Raw genomic sequence first — 18,513 nt, forward strand, 5'->3', positions numbered from 1 at the left:
CCCCTCCCTGGTCCAGCAGCCAGTTGTGAGCCCAGTGAGCAGTGAGCCATCCAGGCCATGAGCAGCCAGTGTCTCTGGGAGAATGCTGGGGATGTCAGAGGCTTTCCTGCATCCAGGTTCCCATCCAAAGCCTTTCCCTCACCCCTGAGCTGCTCACCTTGTCACAGAGGGAGATCAGGTTGGTCGAGCAGGACCTGCCCTTCCTGCACTGCTCCCCAGAGCCCGTTTGCTCCCAGGGTTTCCCGTGGCCCCCACTGGAGCCGGGTTAACTGCAGTGACCTGTGCACACAAAATGCACTGTGGAGCTCTGAATGTTCCCAGCAACCAGCACATGGACAGCTGCCTTAAACCACAGCTGCCTGTTCTTGCAAGCTTAGGAAATTCCCTTTGGAAACACAGGTGTGTGTGCCCTGGGCACTCCACAAAACTGTGGCACTTTATACTCTGTTGTTTCTTGAAGGATCAAGACTTCATATAAACTTCTGCCAACATTTTTTATAGGAAAAGTTGAAATTCTTGTTGTGTCTTGAGATGCCATTGGAGAAATTTGAGACAGAACGCTGTGTCAACCAGAATTTGTTAATCCAGGGTTTACAGTGTGCATTTATCAGAGATTACAGGGAGAAATAAATTGAAAGAAGCAATAACTCAGAAGCAGTAACTCCAATCCCCTGAAATAAGCTGAACACAACAGCCCTGATCAGGTAAAGTGTTATGACAGGCAGCAGGCAGGCTCTGTCATGTTTAATCCCTATTCATATATATGTTTTTTTCCCCTCAAATTTCAGTATACCAGTTTTCTGAAAAAACTCTAACATTTACTAGCTCCTGAATTTTTGAAGCTGATATTGTTCCTCAGACTCTCATGACCAGATCTGCCTGGGCTCTGTTTAAAATTAAAAATCAGAAGTGTGCTTTTTGTGTTAGTTGGTTGGATTTTTTCTTCATTTCTTCTTTATTCAAACCTGTCAGGCCATACTGCTTCCAGTTTATGATCAGAATACCAAAGTGATGATAAGGAGGTCATTAACCTTTGTCCTTGTGACATTAAACAAGTGCAATGTCCTGGGTGTTTCCAAGGGACAGTTTTGGGAGGGGTTGAGCTTTGAAAACATCATAACACTACACTGATTCTGGTACAAATTAAAATTAGCTGATTCTTTTTAAGTCCCAAAGTGGTATTACATTGATAAATTCATGAAGGGTTTTTATGTTCTCACAGTTCTTGAAAAGCTCTTTATTTCTCTCTAATGTTCCTGTTGTTCAGGTGGTTTTGGTATGTCTCAAAGTTGAGCCCTCTGGACCTTTTCAGATAAGGCTGTTCCTGTTTCAGAATGTTTTCCACAATTCTTAATTTTCACAGAGTCTAGAATGTGAAAGGCATATATTCTTGAATTTTTATATCAATTGTGTGATTCATGTATTTTAAAAAATCTAAAATAATTGTCCCCTACTTTAGAAAGAAGTTTTCCCTTACCCAGAAATCACCAATGAAGAACTGGCAGAGATCAACCAGTTTGTTGGACCTGTCGAAAAATTCTTCAATGAAGAAGGTATATTACTAGTTTTTTATTCATGCAAGGGATTTACTGAGTTCAAAATTATTTAACTGTAGCAGTTGAATAGTTATTTTTACATTATAAATCCATTTTATACATGTATTGCTAGTCATGTAGTGCTGCTGTTTCTATAGCATGTCCATTGATGAATTTTTTTTGTGGAATATTGGAATGCTGACTAGAAGACATAAATCTCCTAAGCAGAAAAAACAAAGCAGGAAGTAAAAGAATTCTGGGATAGAGGTAGGATTTGAAAGTGGTTTTAGCTCAGTACAACTGTGCTTTTTACCACTTCACATATTGTGATTTTTTATTTTCCTGAAACTTTTAAATGTCTTACTCTGCTAAGACTGGTTGTGGCAAAACTCAGAAGAGATGTTAATAAATGATGACTCATTGGGAAGCTATGAAAAATCAAAAGCATTTGTGTTTTTTCAGCATTGGAGTAATGATTCTATTTAGGAAAAGTCTTATTAGCTGTGTGCATTCCAGGTAGGGCTGCAGGGTGTTCTTTCCATTAGTGCTGCAATAGATAAGCCAATTCCAGAACAATTGTACAAAATTGGTTTTTCCAGACAGCAGTTTTTGAGGCAGTTAAACACTATTGTCTCGGAGTTCCCACTGACAAAGATGCCAGGTCTGGGTTTCCAGACACTGCAGGACTTTGGGGAAGCTGGTGATTGTCACAGATCACAATTTGTGAGGTGCAGGTCATTTTAACTGTGGAATTGTATTGTTGCTTACTGGCAGTAAATAAAGAATTTATTCAAATTACACTTTTTATTTCTTTGCTCTGTGGGGGAAAATTAATTTATGGAGTAAAAAACTGGCTGTTTAAGGGAGGAATAAAAATGCCAAACTGTAGAGTCTTCACTGCAGGTAGAAATTGCTCACCTTTGAATTCCCAACTATTTCTGTTTAGTTATTCAGGGTAACTTATGGGAGTGGTTAAAATAGGTCAGTAGGGCAGCCCTAAACAGAAGCTTAGTGGGACTGGAAAGGAAACTCATGTCAGCAGAGTTTCCAACCTGACAATGTCCTGACACCACAACTCTCTCCCTGGGACAGCTGAGGACGCTGCACAAATAAGGATCTGGTGCAGTGGAGCTAAAAAATTAGCATGGGGAGCAAAAAGGGTTGTTTGAAGAGTTTTCTTTCTGAATAACTTCTGTCAGAAGAAGATCAGAGTGTCTGGTCGTGTTCACACAGAGGAAGCTCCATTGCTTTTGCAGAGTTACTTCTTGTGTGTTTTTTGGAAAGGTGGCCGTGTTCCCTCTGCTGCAGCTTGCAGCCTTCCTGAGCTGCTTAACATCACTCCTGCTTATTTGCACTGCCGCGCTACAGAACAGCTCTTTTAATCCCCCAGGAATTTGGAAAGACTTCTAAGAACAAGATTTTGTAATTAACTTATTTTTTCCCCTCATGGCTTAGCCATAATTCAGGTAGAAAATCCTGGGAATCCTTTGCTTATTCCAGTCTTGGAATCTGCTGCCATGTACACATACAACCTGTACATATAGAAATGTTTGAGAAAATGAAATAAACCCCAGATTTTTCCCACTTCCAAGTCCTTTTCCTGCATATGCTGTGAGGGCGCACAGGACAGTCAGTAAGGTCAAGTTTGAAGCTAGAAGGAGGAATTCAGGCGGAGCTGGGGATGGGAAGTCTGTCTCCATCTGTCACAAGCACTTTGTCTTCCCTAAAGTTCCTTCAGAAGACTGGAGGAGAATTCCAGCAGGGAGGATGTGGGGAGCTGGCTCAGTTCTCCAGGTCTGGGCTCTCAGGCTGATGACAGGTCTGAGGTCCCTGTGCTGCTGACTCAGGGCATGCCCTGACAGGGACCTGGGCAGTCTCATGGGTTTTTGTGTCACTAAGGAACACAGTCTGAAGTGGGAAAACCTTCTGTGTTTGCAGTGGACTCGAAGAAGATCGATCAAGATGCCAAAATCCCACCTGAAACCTTGAAAGGGCTGAAGGACTTGGGTCTCTTTGGCATGCAGATCCCAGAGGAATATGGTGAGTCCATGGCCACAAAGAGAATAACAGGAGTTAGTCTGTGTTTAGTGGTGCATTGCAAAATGTGTCTGTGCCGTTCCACGTGTGGTCTTGGCTGAACTGGAGCTGGGATTCCCCCCTGGTTAACCAAGGAATGTCAGGTGGCTGTGTGAGACACTGTGTGTGCCCTTCCCTTGGGTGCCGTAACTAATTTTAGCTGGTGTAAATTCCTCTTGGCATAGCATTTTCCTTTTGGATCTTTTCTTTGGATGCAGTGGGGAAACTTGACATTTTGGGAGACTCATTATTGCTGATGGTTACTAAAATTGTGCTGGGTCCGAAGTGCAGTGTCTTGTGGAAGTGACCTGTCAGAACTGTCACTGGCAGATGGGAATGTGCTGGAGCACTTGGAAGTGGAAAAGTATAATGTCTGTTTACTAAAAGGGTGGCTTTTGGATAAAATCTTTCCTGTGCAGTACTGAACAGCTCATGTCCTAAAGGACATTGTGGTGCCAACTGACATCAGAGACATTAGTTCCTCACTGGACTAACCCTTACACTTGCAAAGGAGTTTCCAAGAAAATTCTGGTCTTAGTTTTACACATAAGTTAAAAATTGGCATTGAAACTATATTATATTTATAAAGAAATGAGAATATTGCAAGGGGATGTTGAGGAGAAAGCTCAGAGGAAGACAAGTTTCACTGGGGAAAATACCTAATTTTTGAACAGAATGGCATGAAACAAAATATTTTTTTCGGTGTTTACAATAATTCTGTATAAAGCTGGAGACATTCTTCAGCATGTGCTTGGTATTAAAGTAATACTGTTATTTTTTGTAGCATTTTTTTAATCTTATTAGGCAGTATAACTAGTGTTGCTGTGCTGCACTGGTTTCAATTTAATCTTTATATACCAATTCATTAAAGTATATTGGACAAGGGGCATGTACTGTAACATGGTGTGGTCTCTGGTTAATTGATTGTTAACTAATGCTTTTGAAATGCATTAAAAATGTTATTAACTGTTTTTCATGTGTGTTCAGAACGAGGCAGGGTGGTGTGAGGGTGAGGTAGAGAAGAAGCTTACCAGCTCTTTCAAGGTTTGCTCTCCAGGATGGTGTCTTGGGAGGAGGAGGATCTGGACAGAGCACCTTAACCCAGGTGGGAAGAGAGAGGTGTTTAGGAGTTAGGAAATATATTGGAAGAAGGCAGGAGGTTCCTGTCCATGGAAAGGAGGTGTTGGAGGCAGAGAACAAAGGACAGAGCTCAAAGCAGAGCGTTAGGAACCACCATGACACTGGAAGTGTAACTTGCTATTGATTAACGAGAAATAAGTTTCGCACTCTATTTTTTTAAAGACTCTCAAAGGCAGTGTATTTAACTTTGAAGTCGTACTTTAATTTAATAACATGTTCTTCTTGTTTTGATGCTTATGAAATAATATTCTCTCAGCTTCCAGTTTGCAACATTGCAACCCACTCAGCACACGTGTGGAAAATCAAAGGCCTGTGGTGTTGTAAACTTAAATGCTGGATCAAACCAGAGGGTGGAAAGCAGCTTAAGCAAGCTCCTTTAGTCTGCACCATAAATAATATACTTGGGATGAGGTTGTTCCCCATTTTTTGTAGGTTGAACATGATTTTCTTCTTTATAAAACCTTTCAATCGAAACGATCAGAGCTCTGTGCTCTGCACAGTGGTTTCCATCGTGGTTTGTAAAAGTGACCTCTTTGCCAGAAGCACTAAAGTACAGACATTGAGTGGGGAAAACGAAGCTCATGGAGATGATGAAATATTGGCTCTACCAGGGGCATCACTGGAGTTACTGCTGGGCATATCATCAGCAGTCTCCAGGCTGAGTCCTGAGCCCAGCACTGCTTGGAAAGGGGAAAAGAAGTCAGAAGACAGGGGGAGTGTGAGAGTTAATGCATGTGAGGGTGCTCTTAGTCCATGTGAGGGCAGGGTGTCTGAGGCAGTGATGTGAGTCAGTGCTATCAGGGGGCTGTCCCTACCTTTATTCAGTGTACGTACAGCAGCAGGGCTCTTGAGATACCTGCAGAAATAGGGAATGTGTTACCCTGACTCACACCACCATCCCATGTACAAGATTGTTATCCTGGACAAAAGATTAGATTAAATTTTTTAATCACCAGTAATATATAAAATTATCTTAATTGACAGCGAGCAGGACTTCTGGTCCTGACAGCATAAAATCATTGAACATTAGACTCATAAAAGTACAGCTTTGATTTATCCTCCTTCCTCCAGGAAGCACGTGCTGGTGTCAGCTTTGTTTCTTGGTATACTCACATTTTTTTATCAAAGGCATTTTTGAAGTGTTGAATTTTACCCTTGTCTAGTACCAGTTTGGAAGTCTGCTTGGAAACTGTTTTGTGTCTGTCCAGTTAACAGTGCTACATTCCTGATGTTTCTGTACTTGGAAGGGATTTTTAAGGGGGGGAAGGGGCAAGTTTTATCTCCTCCAAATAAACTTTGTTCCTTGTTGCAGGTGGCCTGGGCCTGTCGAACACCATGTACGCCCGGCTGGGAGAGATCACCTCCCTGGACGGATCCATCGCAGTCACTCTGGCAGCACATCAGGCTATTGGGCTGAAGGTAATGCTGCTCCTAAAGGTTCAGGAGTTCTGCACAGCTGGCATGGAAAATGGGCAGTGTGGGTGTTACAAATCAGAATCACCAGGGAAGCGTCCATCAGATGCAGTGTTGGTTGTTGGTGTCCCCAGGACCCTCTGCCAGCGGCTCTCACGCAGCAGAAACACTGAGCAAGAAGTACACAAGTTCAGGAAACATGGAGCTAATAATTCTTAGAAAAAATACTCTAAATATCCCAAGTTGTTTTTTTTTTAATTGAGCAAACTGGGTGAATGTAGCTAGAATAAGTATTGAAATAAATAAATACATTATGGAGAGCAGTATCAGCCATGCAGAGAGTTCAGAAGGGTGAATTTTATCTAGCTGGGTGAGACTGCAGATTGGGGAGCTCGGAGAAGAAAACTCACCCATGAGCAAGAATTTGAATTTTTATTTTCTGTATAATACAGCATTTTCTGGTGGATGGATGGTAGTCTGAAGCTTGAAAGAGCAGTAACTTCATGACAAAATTCCTCATGGAATTGAGCAGACAGTGCTAATTTGAAATACTTCAGTGTCTGATAAGTCGTGAAGCCCCTTGTTTCTTAAACTGTCTCTTGTTATGCCATAAAATGTGCAGGTCAAGCTTTCTGAGCTCGGTGAAGCTGGTCAGCTTCATATCTTTTTTTACACAGGCTGATGCTGAGTGGTTTTGGGCTGGTTCTTTGTGCAGGGAATCCTCATCGCTGGCACTGAGGAGCAGAAGGCCAAGTACCTGCCCAGGCTGGCGTCGGGGGAGCACATCGCAGCCTTCTGCCTCACTGAGCCCGGCAGGTACTGCCCTTCCCAGGGTGCCTCCAGTTCTACAAAACTATAGAAACCTGTATTCCAGGAGATACAAAAAACAAGGGGAAGAATTTTGGGTGTTACTTAGAAGAGGGATGTTTGTAGCAGCAGCTTCTCAAAGATAGGGTTATTTGTTACAGTCACTCAGTGACTGTAACCAGTGTTGCAAATTCTGTTGGTGCAGAAGAGGGACAGTTTTGTGGAAAGCTCACAGGGAGCCTGTAAAGGAAACTGGTGGAAGGACTGAGACCACCTGAGGGGGAAGTTGAATCTTGCCTGAAACTGCAGCCTAAAACTTGCCTGAGCTTGTGTCTGCTCAAGTGGCTTGCAGTCAGTGTTTGATTAATTGCTGATTTTCATGTTGCTCCCAGACCTGAGGGATGGTTTTATTCAAGGGTCCTAAGCTGGGCTGGGACCCTCTAAAAGCTGTCCCACTTGCAGGGGAAAGTTAAACTAGCACAGATATTTTAACCAGGTGATCCACTGAAGGAACTCACAAGTAAACACAGGAGAAAAACAAGGGCCAACCATGTTCTGAAATTCTTCTGACCTCTTTCCTACCCCAGTGTTATTTAAAAAGATTGCTGGTCTTAGTAACTTGAGCTTCAGTCTTCTTAGAGATCTCAGTTGTAGTGCACAGACCAATCATCTTTAGAACTGAACTTTAGCAATCTAATCCTATTAAAATACCAGCTGAGCTCTGGCTGTTCTGAGAACTTCACACTTGTCTGCAGCTGAACACCTCAAGTGAGCCCTTGTGGCATTTTGAGTTGTGGAGGAGGAAACTTCTTTCAAGGGGAAGATTGAGCTGCTTGTTAAGTTATGGAGTAAGGTAGTGATGCAAGGAGTGTGAACTTAATCACAGAGTGTAAACTTCTGATTGCATTGTTTGTTTTTCAGTGGGAGTGATGCTGCATCCATCCAGACCAGAGCAACCCTCAGTGAAGATGGGAAATACTTCCTGTTAAATGGCTCCAAGGTACCCACTGCCAGGCTGGAAATAGGCCAGGCTTTGTTTCAAGTGCACAGCAAGTGTCCTTTGCAGCTTTGCCATCAGTCTGGCTAAGTCAGAAGCTGCTGTGGCAGCTGCCTGGAGCTGGGAGGTCTCCGAGCTGGTGAAGAATGACCATGCCAAAAAGATACCCCGTGTTGGTTTAGGGCCAAAGAGACTAGAAAAGCACTGTTAGGGAATAACTGCACTAAGTTCTTGGTAGGAAAGTAGGAAGCCACTCCTGAGTTCCTTCTCTATCACCAGCTTGTGGGTTCAGCTTCAGAGGGGTTGGTTAGTTAGTTAATTAGTTATTTAGCCCCTTCTGTGACAGCATAGGCAAGAACAAACCTAAACTCATGTTTTCCTGTCTCTTCATTCTTCAGGCCAGATTTTGTAGGTGTTTGTAAAAGAAAACTTGACATTTAATTGGAAATGGGGCTGCTTGGAACAGTTCTGCTAAAAGAAACAATGCTAAAATGCAGTTTAAGAAAATAAGAAATGTAGAGAGGTGCTGGCTTCAGCAGTATGGGATACACTGCAGTCTTGATCTGTAGTTGTTGATGTATTTGTGATGTGAAGAGACCCACCCTGTGGGAGAGGCTGTACAGAAATGTGGCCTGGTCAGAGAATTTCTCACCAGGGTTAAATTTTTGGGCACGGGGTTTCTACAATCTGCTTTCCCTTGTCTCCCTCACATGCTACAAGCAGGGGACACCCAAATGTATTTCTCACACTTCTTTCCTCTCTTCAAACAGGTCTGGATATCCAATGGTGGCCTTGCAAGTATTTTCACAGTGTTTGCCAGGACAGAGGTTGTGGATAAAGATGGGCAGAAGAAAGACAAAATCACTGCTTTCATCGTGGAGCGGGACTTTGGGGGAGTCACCCACGGGAAGCCTGAGGATAAGCTGGGCATTCGAGGCTCCAATAGTAAGAATCACTTACAGTTGCTAACAGAAATGGGTTTAATATTGTAATGCTTTATTTTGTTTAGTTCACCTGAATTCAGAAGCAGATTAGTATCTGTTCCACATTACAGTGTTAGTTTCATGTTTCTTTGCCTGGCTTTTCCTATGAGCCCTTCCTACTGCAGGATCTGAAATAAATCCATATTGTGCTGGTTTCCTCACTGGGCAGTGAAAGAAATCACTCAGGAGATTCAGTAGCCAATAGCTTTAATCTAGAAGTAAGACTTCATCAGCTCTTCTTAAGCTTTATTAATGATTACAGCTTTTCACCATCTGTCTCCTGGACTTGACTCCTGAATCGGTTCCTTAGAACTGAGACAAAATAAAGACACAACTGTAGTTCTGTGATTACACAATTTACATTAATTACATTTTTAGTGTTTTACATCAGTCATTGATGTCCACAGCCTTTTCCCAAATTCTCACTTCTCTGGCAGAGCATGTGTAATTCTATCATAAACAATGCATTAGGAACCCTTCATTTCTTGTGACAAATAGTGACTTACGCTCCTGAATGTCTTTAAATATTTCTGTGTCATCCTTGAACAGCTGCTAATTCTGTGTTTCAGCCTGTGAAGTGCATTTTGAAAACACCAAAGTGCCTGTAGAGAATGTAATTGGAGAAGTTGGAGGAGGATTTAAGGTAAGCAGTGGACAGTAACCACTGAGGATTTTCAAAAGCCTGGAGGGGAGTCACCCATGTTTCTCTTGCCAAGAAACAGTTACACTGGTTATTCTAAAATCTGGTTTTGTCCATTATCTGTATTACATTTCTGCACCTTTTTGTTCCCTTCTGTGGTATGTTGCTGGAAAGAATCTGAAGCAGAGATCATCCACTGCAGGTCAACTGCAAGGGAATTTATAAATATAAATAATATAATCAAACAACATTGTGGTTTTCTTCTTTTTTTTGATAAACCAGAGCAGTGCTGTCTAGTTGGAATGTTGTTTATCTAGCTGCAGATAAAGACATTTTTATCTACATTTTACCTTCATGTACTTTGAATAGAGATTATTTCCAGGTCACTGGATCATCAGTCTCTGAAAACTGTTTCAAATATAAAATTTGATGTAGTGAGTGACAGTAAAAACCCAGTTTTGAAGTGTTTTCCCTGGAATGCTGTGCTGGCTCTTGTGAGGGCAGGTGTCCCAGGACAGCAGGTGTGTTCCAGTGAGGAGTGAGATGTAGGGAAGCATAAAACATGAAGCAAGACAGCAGGAACCATTGTGATCTACAGAGAATGTTGCCTAAACCCCATTCTTTTTCTTCCCAGGTTGCCATGAATATCCTAAACAGTGGAAGGTTCAGCATGGGCAGTGCATCCGCTGGAATGATTAAGAAGTTGATAGGTGGGTGAGCTGGGTGCTCTGCAGTGCCAGGCAGGAACTCATCTGCCTGAGGGAGAGAGTGCAGGGTGGGAGTCTGGATCACAGCACTGCTGCATTGTCAGTCATGACATGCTTTGGCATCTTTAAAGCACTAAAATATTTGTCTTAAATGGTTATTTAAAGCCTGTTACAGAGGCTTTACACTGAAGATTTTCTCAGTTCACACAGTGGAAGGTTATTGCCTCTGTTGAATTTTTCTGAGGTAAAATGTTCATCCTAAGAGAAAAACCTCTATCCTACCACTTTCAGAAGGTGTAATCTCACACAGGACCTGCACTTGAATAACTGGCTCAAAGCTAGGCACAGTAATGAGGAATAAAACTGCCAATAATTGGCCAAAATAGTAACCCATCAGCCTCTAAATTGATGACTTCTCTAGGAGCACAGGCTCACACCTCAGGCTCAGGTTCAGGAGCCTTTGACAGGCTGGTCCCAGACTGGATCAACATCATCACTGTGGGTGTTTTTCCCGAAGGGGGGGTTACTGGTTGTAGGCTGAGGTGTCACCATGGGGAAAGGCACCATGGTCTGCCACAGTTCTAGTTCTGCGCTTCTGAGATGGATTGTTCTTTTTCTTTTTTCTTTTTTCTTTTTTTTTTTTTTTTAAGAAATGACATCAGAATATGCTTGTACCAGGAAACAGTTCAATAAGAGACTCAGCCAATTTGGATTAATTCAGGTAATAAAAAATGAAACCCCTAAATCTTTGTGCTTGTATTGAGTGAGTGCAAGAACACAGATTACATTGGGGGTGTGTTGGTAGACTGGTTTAAAGAATTTGCTAGAAGTCTTAGATTTGTGGAAATGTATCACAGATGATCTTTTAAATGTCTAGAATGATAAATCAATAGAGATATTTATTTTTTTATTGTTCATTCTTGTTTTGCAATAGAACTTTTTGTTGATTAGTGTTTGATAACAAATGTGTGGAAACTGCAGTTGTGTTTTTAAGTTGGAGGCTTGACTGTGGGATTTTGCACCTGAATGTCTGTGTGATTCCTCACATTGCTGTTTGACAGGAGAAGTTTTGTTTTATGGCTGTGAAAGCATATGTAATGGAGAGTATGGCTTACCTCACTGCAGGGATGATGGACAAGCCAGGCTTCCCAGACTGCTCCGTGGAGGCAGCCATGGTCAAGGTGAGGGGGCAGGAAATTCACTGAAGGACTCCTGTGTTTCAGTCTTTGTTCCAAAGTGCTCAAAGGCTCAGGGGCTGCATTTAGACAAATGATAGAAACACCTCAGCCAGATGAACAAATAAACATTCCTGTTCTCTCTGGAGCCCACATACCATCAATCACCTCAGACTCAGGCTTTTGTCACCCTGCAAAATACCAACTGCAGACAGAGGTTGGGAGTGTCATGGCCCTCCAGAACCTCTGCTGAGGCCTCACAAGAGCACAGAGACACTTGGTCACAGTTCCACTGCCAGGCTGGCCAAGGTGCTCCTGTCCCAGCTGTACCTGAGAACTGGCTGCAGCATCGATCCTGAGGGAGAGGCAGGCCCTGTGTGCTGCTGTGTCCCTGCCCAGGGCTCCCTTCCTCATTTCCAGCCTCACTGATAGTCCCTTGCAGGGTAGTCAGTGCAGAAATCTTGTGTTCTGGTGTCCCTGGGCAGCATGAAAGGCTCCAGCCAACCACCTGGTTGGTGTGTGGCTGCCCCTCTCCCCAGAACATGTCCCTTTAGAGACTTCTGGTGGATTGCAAGGGCACTGAGTCTAACCAGAGTTTACACCCCTCAGGGCTGCTGTTTCAAGCAAGTTAACAGGACTGGTGTAACAGCAGTAGAAAATATTACAGCACTGTTGTGTAAATACCCCCAGAGAAGTGTATCCTGTATTGCTGCTGATTTCTCTTCTGTATTTCCTGGTGGCTCAAGTCCTGTTCCCTGGCAGGTATTCAGCTCTGAAGGTGCCTGGGCATGTGTGAGTGAAGCTCTGCAGATCCTTGGAGGCCTTGGCTATATGAAAGATTACCCCTACGAGCGTTACCTCAGGGACACCAGGATACTGCTCATCTTTGAGGCGAGTACCCAGTGCCAGTGCTGCTGTGAGCTGCAGTTCAAACTCCCATCTCTAACCCTGAGCAGACACCCAGCTCTTGGCTGACCAGCCATCATTCCTTTAGCTGCAAAATCTGTAGCAGAGGGAGACTGCAGAGCTAACCTTGCTCGCCTTGGGGATGTGGAGAGGAGTTTCCTGTCATACAGTAAGCTGTGATGGGTTTTATACACTAACCCCAAAGTGTGAGTTACAGCAGGGACTGGCACCAGCTTTTCCTCTGGAAAGATACATACATACATATATATATATATATATATATATACACATTATATATATATAAATATATATGTACACATTGGTAGAGTATTTATGGTTTCTTAAGTATTTGGAGACTGGCTGGATGATTTCGTAAAATACACAGCTGCTTTACATACACTGTCCTGAGAAAAAAAAACATCCTAATTCACAGCTGGGGTGGTTGTTTCTTTGAACAGACTAAAGGATCCTAAATTAGCATAAAAGCCTAAAACTCTTCTGGTTGACCAGAGTCTCTGGTCAGTAAATAGCTGTAACTGCACAGGGGCTCACAGTGAAATCAGAGCACTGCAACTGCCTGAGCAGGAGCCTCGGGAGGATTCTTTGTATCAAGCATATTTTGGAACCTTTTTGCTGATTCATCTGTTGTAGTGTAAGCAACAGGATTTGGTAAGAGGTGTCTCTTACAGGATTTTTGGGGGTTTTGTGGCTGAGCTGCTCTGTTGGTGCCTAGGCTGGAGTAACCTTTCCTCTTGTGTGCTTCTCACCAAGTGAAGTAGGGAAACTCATAAAAGATTAATTTAGAAGCTTAATTAACTTAATGATGGGCACTTACTTAAAAAAAAAGTGTGGCTGTGAAGTTTATTCTGTTTCCAGGCTGGATTGCCCCTGACCAGCAGCTGGCTGAAGCAGAGAAGACCTTTTGGATAGTTATAGGAAGCCTTGTTTAAAAAACAAACCATTCCACCATTGGAATTCCTTCAATCCAGCTCATTTGGAGCTCTTCTCCAACTATTTAGATGCTCCTTCACTTGAACAGTGCACAACTTTTTTCACTCAAAATGCATTTAGTCTGGTTTCTTTTTCATTGTGATGCATTTGTATGTTTATTAATGAGGTGAATAATTAGAGACTCAACTTCTGCACAGCTACATGAAATCAGAATTAAAATTGAGGCAAAGCAAAAGACAGCAAACAGGGGTGGTGGAAGAGTCACTTTGTAAAACTGGAACAATGGAAAGGTGCTTGGAAAGCACTCAATATTACCAGCTTTATAGTTGCCTAAAGAACCTGTCTGCAAAATCATGCAGAGACTTTAATAAATCTAATTAATAGACTGTTTAGCCTTTGGTGCTGGTTGTTCTGCCTCCCCAGCTCCTGTTTCTGCGCCAGGCAGCCTCACCTGGGGGCAGCTTCTGGCACAGGTGTGTTTTCCTTACAGGTGCTGATCATCTTCCATCTTAGGAGCCCAAATGCACTCTGGAACATTCCGTGGCAAACTACAAGTTATACAGACACTGAAAGCAGTTTTAGAAAAAGAAAAAGTATAGAAAATACTATCACAGCATATCTGGGGTGTTTAAAATCCTGAAAATACTTTGTGCTTGGTGCTGACCTCCCTTTCTGTCCTGTTTTTTGCAGGGAACAAACGAGATCCTGCGACTGTACATTGCACTGACGGGTATGCAGCATGCAGGCAAAATCTTAACTGACAAAATTAAGTATGTTATTCATTGTTCATAGTTTTTATTAAATTAATCACAATCTGATGACTTGATAGATAAGAGGGGAAAACTGTAGGAAAAATTGCAGTATTTTCAGTGTATTGCCTGTAAAAGGTAGTTAACAGGGTCTCTTTTTGTCTTTATAATTGGATGGTTCATTGATTTAGGAATCTTGGCCTTTAATGCATCTTACCTTAGAATTACAGCTGGTGTAAAAGTCTTTCTTCCAAGACCAGTAATGCAAATGTTAAATCTGAACTCAGTTGTGTTGGCACAACAGTTGTATTGTGCATAGTGAGTACCTGGTCCCTGGAATTCCTTGTGGGGGTGTTGGAGAGGAGCTGGTGGCTTTTAAGGCTCCATAATTGTTCTCCAGACTTCAGAGTAAACTGGATTGTTGGGTAGTTCCCAGACAAACTGCAGGTGTTCTGCTAAAGCATTTGGAGTTTCAACTGGTTATGTGTGAACCTGCTGGAATTTGCCTCTGAGCTGCTGTTTCCCCAACATTCCAGAGAAATCAAGAAAGGCAACGTGAGCGTGGCCCTGGGGGAGTTTGTGAAGAGAATGCGAGACCTGATGGGCCGGAAGGTGGATCTGGGGCTCGTTGGGGACGCTGGGGTGGTGCATCCCAGCCTGCAGGTGAGGCAGGGCCAGGGCTCCTCCTGCTCAGCTTTGCTTGCCTTTGCTGCTTCTCTCGACCTCCTCTCCTGGTTTGGCAAAACAAACTGTGTGCTCAGGAGCAGTGGGATTAACAGTGTAACACATTGCAGGGGGAGAGGTCAGTTATAGCTGGTTTATTATAGGAGAATGAAGGCTGCTCTCAGTCTGGATTTGGACCGACCCCAGACTGATACCCATGTTAGTAATTTGTATAAACTAAAGTCTGTTTGTATGCCCTTCATAGTAAGGACTGACACAAAACAAGGGTTTCTTCCTGTATAACACAGTTTCAGGGAAGAATTCCTGTGAACTTTATACACACACACTTGCTTAATCACTTCGTAAAGCATTTTTATGACCCCAAATGATTGTTCTGTTAATAGCAAAAAGATAAGGTATGTTTTTCCTGGGATGTTCTGGTAGTTGTTTTTGTAAGTATAAGCCTAAACTGGAAAGTTACCAAAAGTCAAATCTAGCAAATTTTAATGCACGTTTTATAGAGGAGGAATAGTGCCTTGTCTGCCTTTCAGAAGCAAATTGGCTGACTGCTAAAAAAAAAGACCAAGAGCAAATCTATCGTCCTGCTTAAAGGGGGGGGTTAACTGCTTTTTTCCCTTACAAAACCACTCAAATGGTTGTATTTTCTGTTTTATTTTATAGGAGAGTGGCAAGAAACTTGAAGAAAACGTTTATTATTTTGGAACTACAGTCCAGGGCCTGCTAAGTAGGTTTGGCAAGGTAACTATTATTTTGTCTGTTACTGAAGTTTCTCCTCAAGGCCTCACTGGAATCTGGAGTGTGTGGCCAGAGCCAGGACTTCCTTCACACCACACATTTCCACTGAATGTGAGAAAACACACTGGAATTCTGTACTCAATGTAACGGGAAATTTATGTTTTCAAAACCAAAGCACGGGCAGTCTCAGTGAATTACTTGTTTTCTTCTGCTTCTGTAAGCCAAATGCTGCTGCAGCAACTGTTTGAAGTCCTTTGCTGTGAGCAGCCAGTGGAACCCCTCTGCCATTCCCAGATGAGGAGCTGCCCCAGCAGGTTGTGACTGTGCTGCTTGTGCCATGCACAGTGGTGGAGTTCCATGGGAGAGGCTGGCTGTGGAACCCCCTGGATTTTCCATGTTGTGGCAGTTAATCTGATGTGTTCTGGGAATTCTGACCAGGCTCCACCACATTCCATTCACTCAGTACATGTTTTTAACATACCTTTGATACCTAAATTACAGTGATTTCTGGCATTTAGCAGGGTGCTCTAGGACACAGCAGCTCTGCTGTTGGCTGCAGCCAGGAGGGTTAATAGCTAATCCAAAACTTTCTGATTTAGGGTAGAACCTGCTTATGCTAAATAAATATGGACCTAAACACAAAGTATGAACAGTCTAAACTTGGTTAAAGTTTTAAATGGAGCTCATAATAATTTTTACTCTTCCAGACAATAGTGGAGGAGCAGCTGGTGCTGAAGAGGGTGGCAGACATCGCGATTAACCTGTATGCCATGACAGCTGCCATCTCCAGGGCCAGCCGCTCCATCAGCATCGGGCTGCGCAACCACGACCACGAGGTGAGTCCCCCTGGCAGCCATTCCCATTCCCGTTCCTGGCTGTGCTCCTTGGAGCTCCACACACTGCATTTGGAAAGGACTCACTGCCAGCTCTGCCATAAAGCCAGCGGTGCCCCAGGGTGGTGCTAAACCCGTTGGTTCCAGGGTGCAGTGAGCAGTCGCCTCTCAGGGCTCTGAACATTGAGTTCCACACTATCAGAGAGTCACAGAATCATAGAATCACACAGAGTCACAGAGTCACAGAGTCACAGAGTCACAGTCATAGAATCACAGAGTCACAGTCATAGAATCACAGAGTCACAGTCATAGAATCACAGAGTCACAGAATCATAGAATTGTAGAATCACAGAATCACAGAGTCATAGAATCACTGAATCAGATGGGTTGGAAAGGATCTCTGAGATCATCAAGTCCAGCCCTTGATCCACTCCCACCACAGTTACCAGACTATGACCCTAAGTGCCACATCCAGAATCAATGTGTTTAAAACACTTCTTTAACACACACAGAGACATTTATGATCTAGTTTCAGATGTGCATGTTCTCTTAAACGTGCTCATGCCCTGCAGTTCTTCCCAAACTCCTTCCAGATAATCCTGAATACGAACGTAATCACAACACTGTTGTGTCAGTACATTTAATGACAGTAAAGTGATGATACAGGAGCTCATTTCAAGTTTCATGGTAACAGTTCTGCTACAGGACAAGTAAATTTGCTACAATTAAGTGTTAGACAAACCCGAAGTTATTAGCCTTTGGTTGTGGCCTTGAGACTTTGTGTGTGTGGGAGCCCTGTTGTGTTTGGATTCCCAATCACTCTTTAGCCAATTTTGGGTTGCCCCTGACCCTCAGCAGCTCTAGGGTCTAAGGGACTGTACATGACTGATGTGCAGTGCTCCATTATCAAGGAAAAAAACGACTTTCAGGAGTTTAAAACCCTGTATTTTTACTGCATTGGTTTGTTTGTGAAATTCATTCAGTGGTTTTCAATGCAGTTTTCCTCTTTTCCCAGGTGCTTCTCACAAATATCTTCTGCACAGAAGCATATTTCAAGAACAATTATGCCATGGCTCAATTAGAAAAATGTAAGTTCTATCAAATAATTTTTACATGCTTATGTCTGTCACAGGCTGTGATCAAGAGAATGTGGGTTTGATGTGACCAGCAGAATAGCTTTGCTCTGCTTTTCATTGAGACAAGGAACAGAGCTGGCACCTCTTGAGAAGAGTCTCTTCGTTCCACAGCTAAAGCAATGGCTGGGATTCTTTTATTGAGGAGTATAAAGTCTGTCAGTAGCAAATACTCCTGTAAAGGAGCTGATAGAAATGAGGGATTTGGCCTGTTTGGGAATTCCTGACCTGTCAGGCACTGGCTCTGTGAAACTCAGTCTGCAATAATCAGTCTTTTTCAGAGGAGAGTGTTAAGTTCCTTTCTGGCACTCAGGTGCAGACACTTTGCTTTTGTATTCCAGCACTTCTTGAAAGAAATGTAGAACAGCTGTTTGTGCTACTTCAGTTGACTTTCCTTCTGTTTCTCTGCAGATGCAGATGAAAACCTGGATGATTCCATTAAAAAAGCTGCAAAGCAGATCCTGGAGAAGAGATCCTACATCTGCTCCCACCCTCTGGACAGGACCTTTTGAGCACCTCCCTGCCAGCAAATACTGAGGAATGTAAATCAGGGAGGAATTTTCTGCAGCTCAAGTATTTAATACCTTAAAAATAACTGTTACTTCATGAGTTTACCAAATGTAACTTTATAAAATAACACTTACAAACACAGATTCATATCAAGAGGATAAATAAAGGTTGCTTTATTAGATGTGTCTGTGTCTTTCCCTTGTCTCTGAGGGTGGTTTCATTGTGTTTTACCTTGAATTTCATCAGAACTCCCCCGTGTTCTGTTCTTGGCCTTGGTCAGACACCTCACACTGGCTCCTTTGCTGTGCTTTGGCTTTTGAAAACAATAAATAGGGGGGTTATGTAAATACAAGCTGTCATTATTGTTAGAGAAGCCTCATGAGACAGTAGATTTTAATAAGAAATATAAAAACTTTAATTTTAATTTTAAGACAGAGCTTTTCCCTCTACCTGCCCCCTCTTCTAACCCCAGACAGAACTCAGCCACCTCTGAACTGTCACTGCACAGTCAGTTTTACCCAGTGACACATTTCAACAGT

General features: G+C 42.8%; 1 protein-coding gene across 1 annotated transcript; it reads left to right on the forward strand.

The window, feature by feature from the left end:
* The first annotated feature begins 1,438 nt into the window (after nucleotides 1–1,438).
* On the forward strand, nucleotides 1,439–18,082 carry ACAD9 (acyl-CoA dehydrogenase family member 9). Its single transcript, XM_027892553.1, has 17 exons — nucleotides 1,439–1,553; nucleotides 3,474–3,575; nucleotides 6,064–6,170; nucleotides 6,880–6,980; nucleotides 7,893–7,971; nucleotides 8,739–8,913; nucleotides 9,521–9,594; nucleotides 10,226–10,301; nucleotides 10,949–11,019; nucleotides 11,360–11,479; nucleotides 12,236–12,364; nucleotides 14,021–14,100; nucleotides 14,616–14,742; nucleotides 15,424–15,501; nucleotides 16,206–16,334; nucleotides 17,347–17,419; nucleotides 17,876–18,082. The coding sequence occupies exons 2-17, from the start codon at nucleotides 3,554–3,556 to the stop codon at nucleotides 17,974–17,976; spliced, it is 1,542 nt and encodes a 513-aa protein (XP_027748354.1). The 5' UTR covers nucleotides 1,439–1,553; nucleotides 3,474–3,553; the 3' UTR covers nucleotides 17,977–18,082.
* The last annotated feature ends 431 nt before the right edge of the window (nucleotides 18,083–18,513 follow it).

Source organism: Empidonax traillii, unplaced genomic scaffold (genome assembly GCF_003031625.1).
Source record: "Empidonax traillii isolate 1590-97213 ecotype Southwest subspecies unplaced genomic scaffold, ASM303162v1 scaffold356:size572493, whole genome shotgun sequence".
Taxonomy (NCBI): Eukaryota; Metazoa; Chordata; class Aves; order Passeriformes; family Tyrannidae; genus Empidonax; species Empidonax traillii.

What these genes read in the sequence shown, in the direction of transcription:
- ACAD9 (XM_027892553.1), top strand. Translation starts at nt 3,554, where the DNA reads ATGCAGATCCCAGAGGAATATG. An exon ending in TCCTGTTAAATGGCTCCAAG is followed by an intron (nt 7,972 to 8,738) that starts GTACCCACTGCC and finishes CTCTTCAAACAG; the next exon opens with GTCTGGATATCCAATGGTGG. An exon ending in AAGTTGGAGGAGGATTTAAG is followed by an intron (nt 9,595 to 10,225) that starts GTAAGCAGTGGA and finishes TTTTCTTCCCAG; the next exon opens with GTTGCCATGAATATCCTAAA.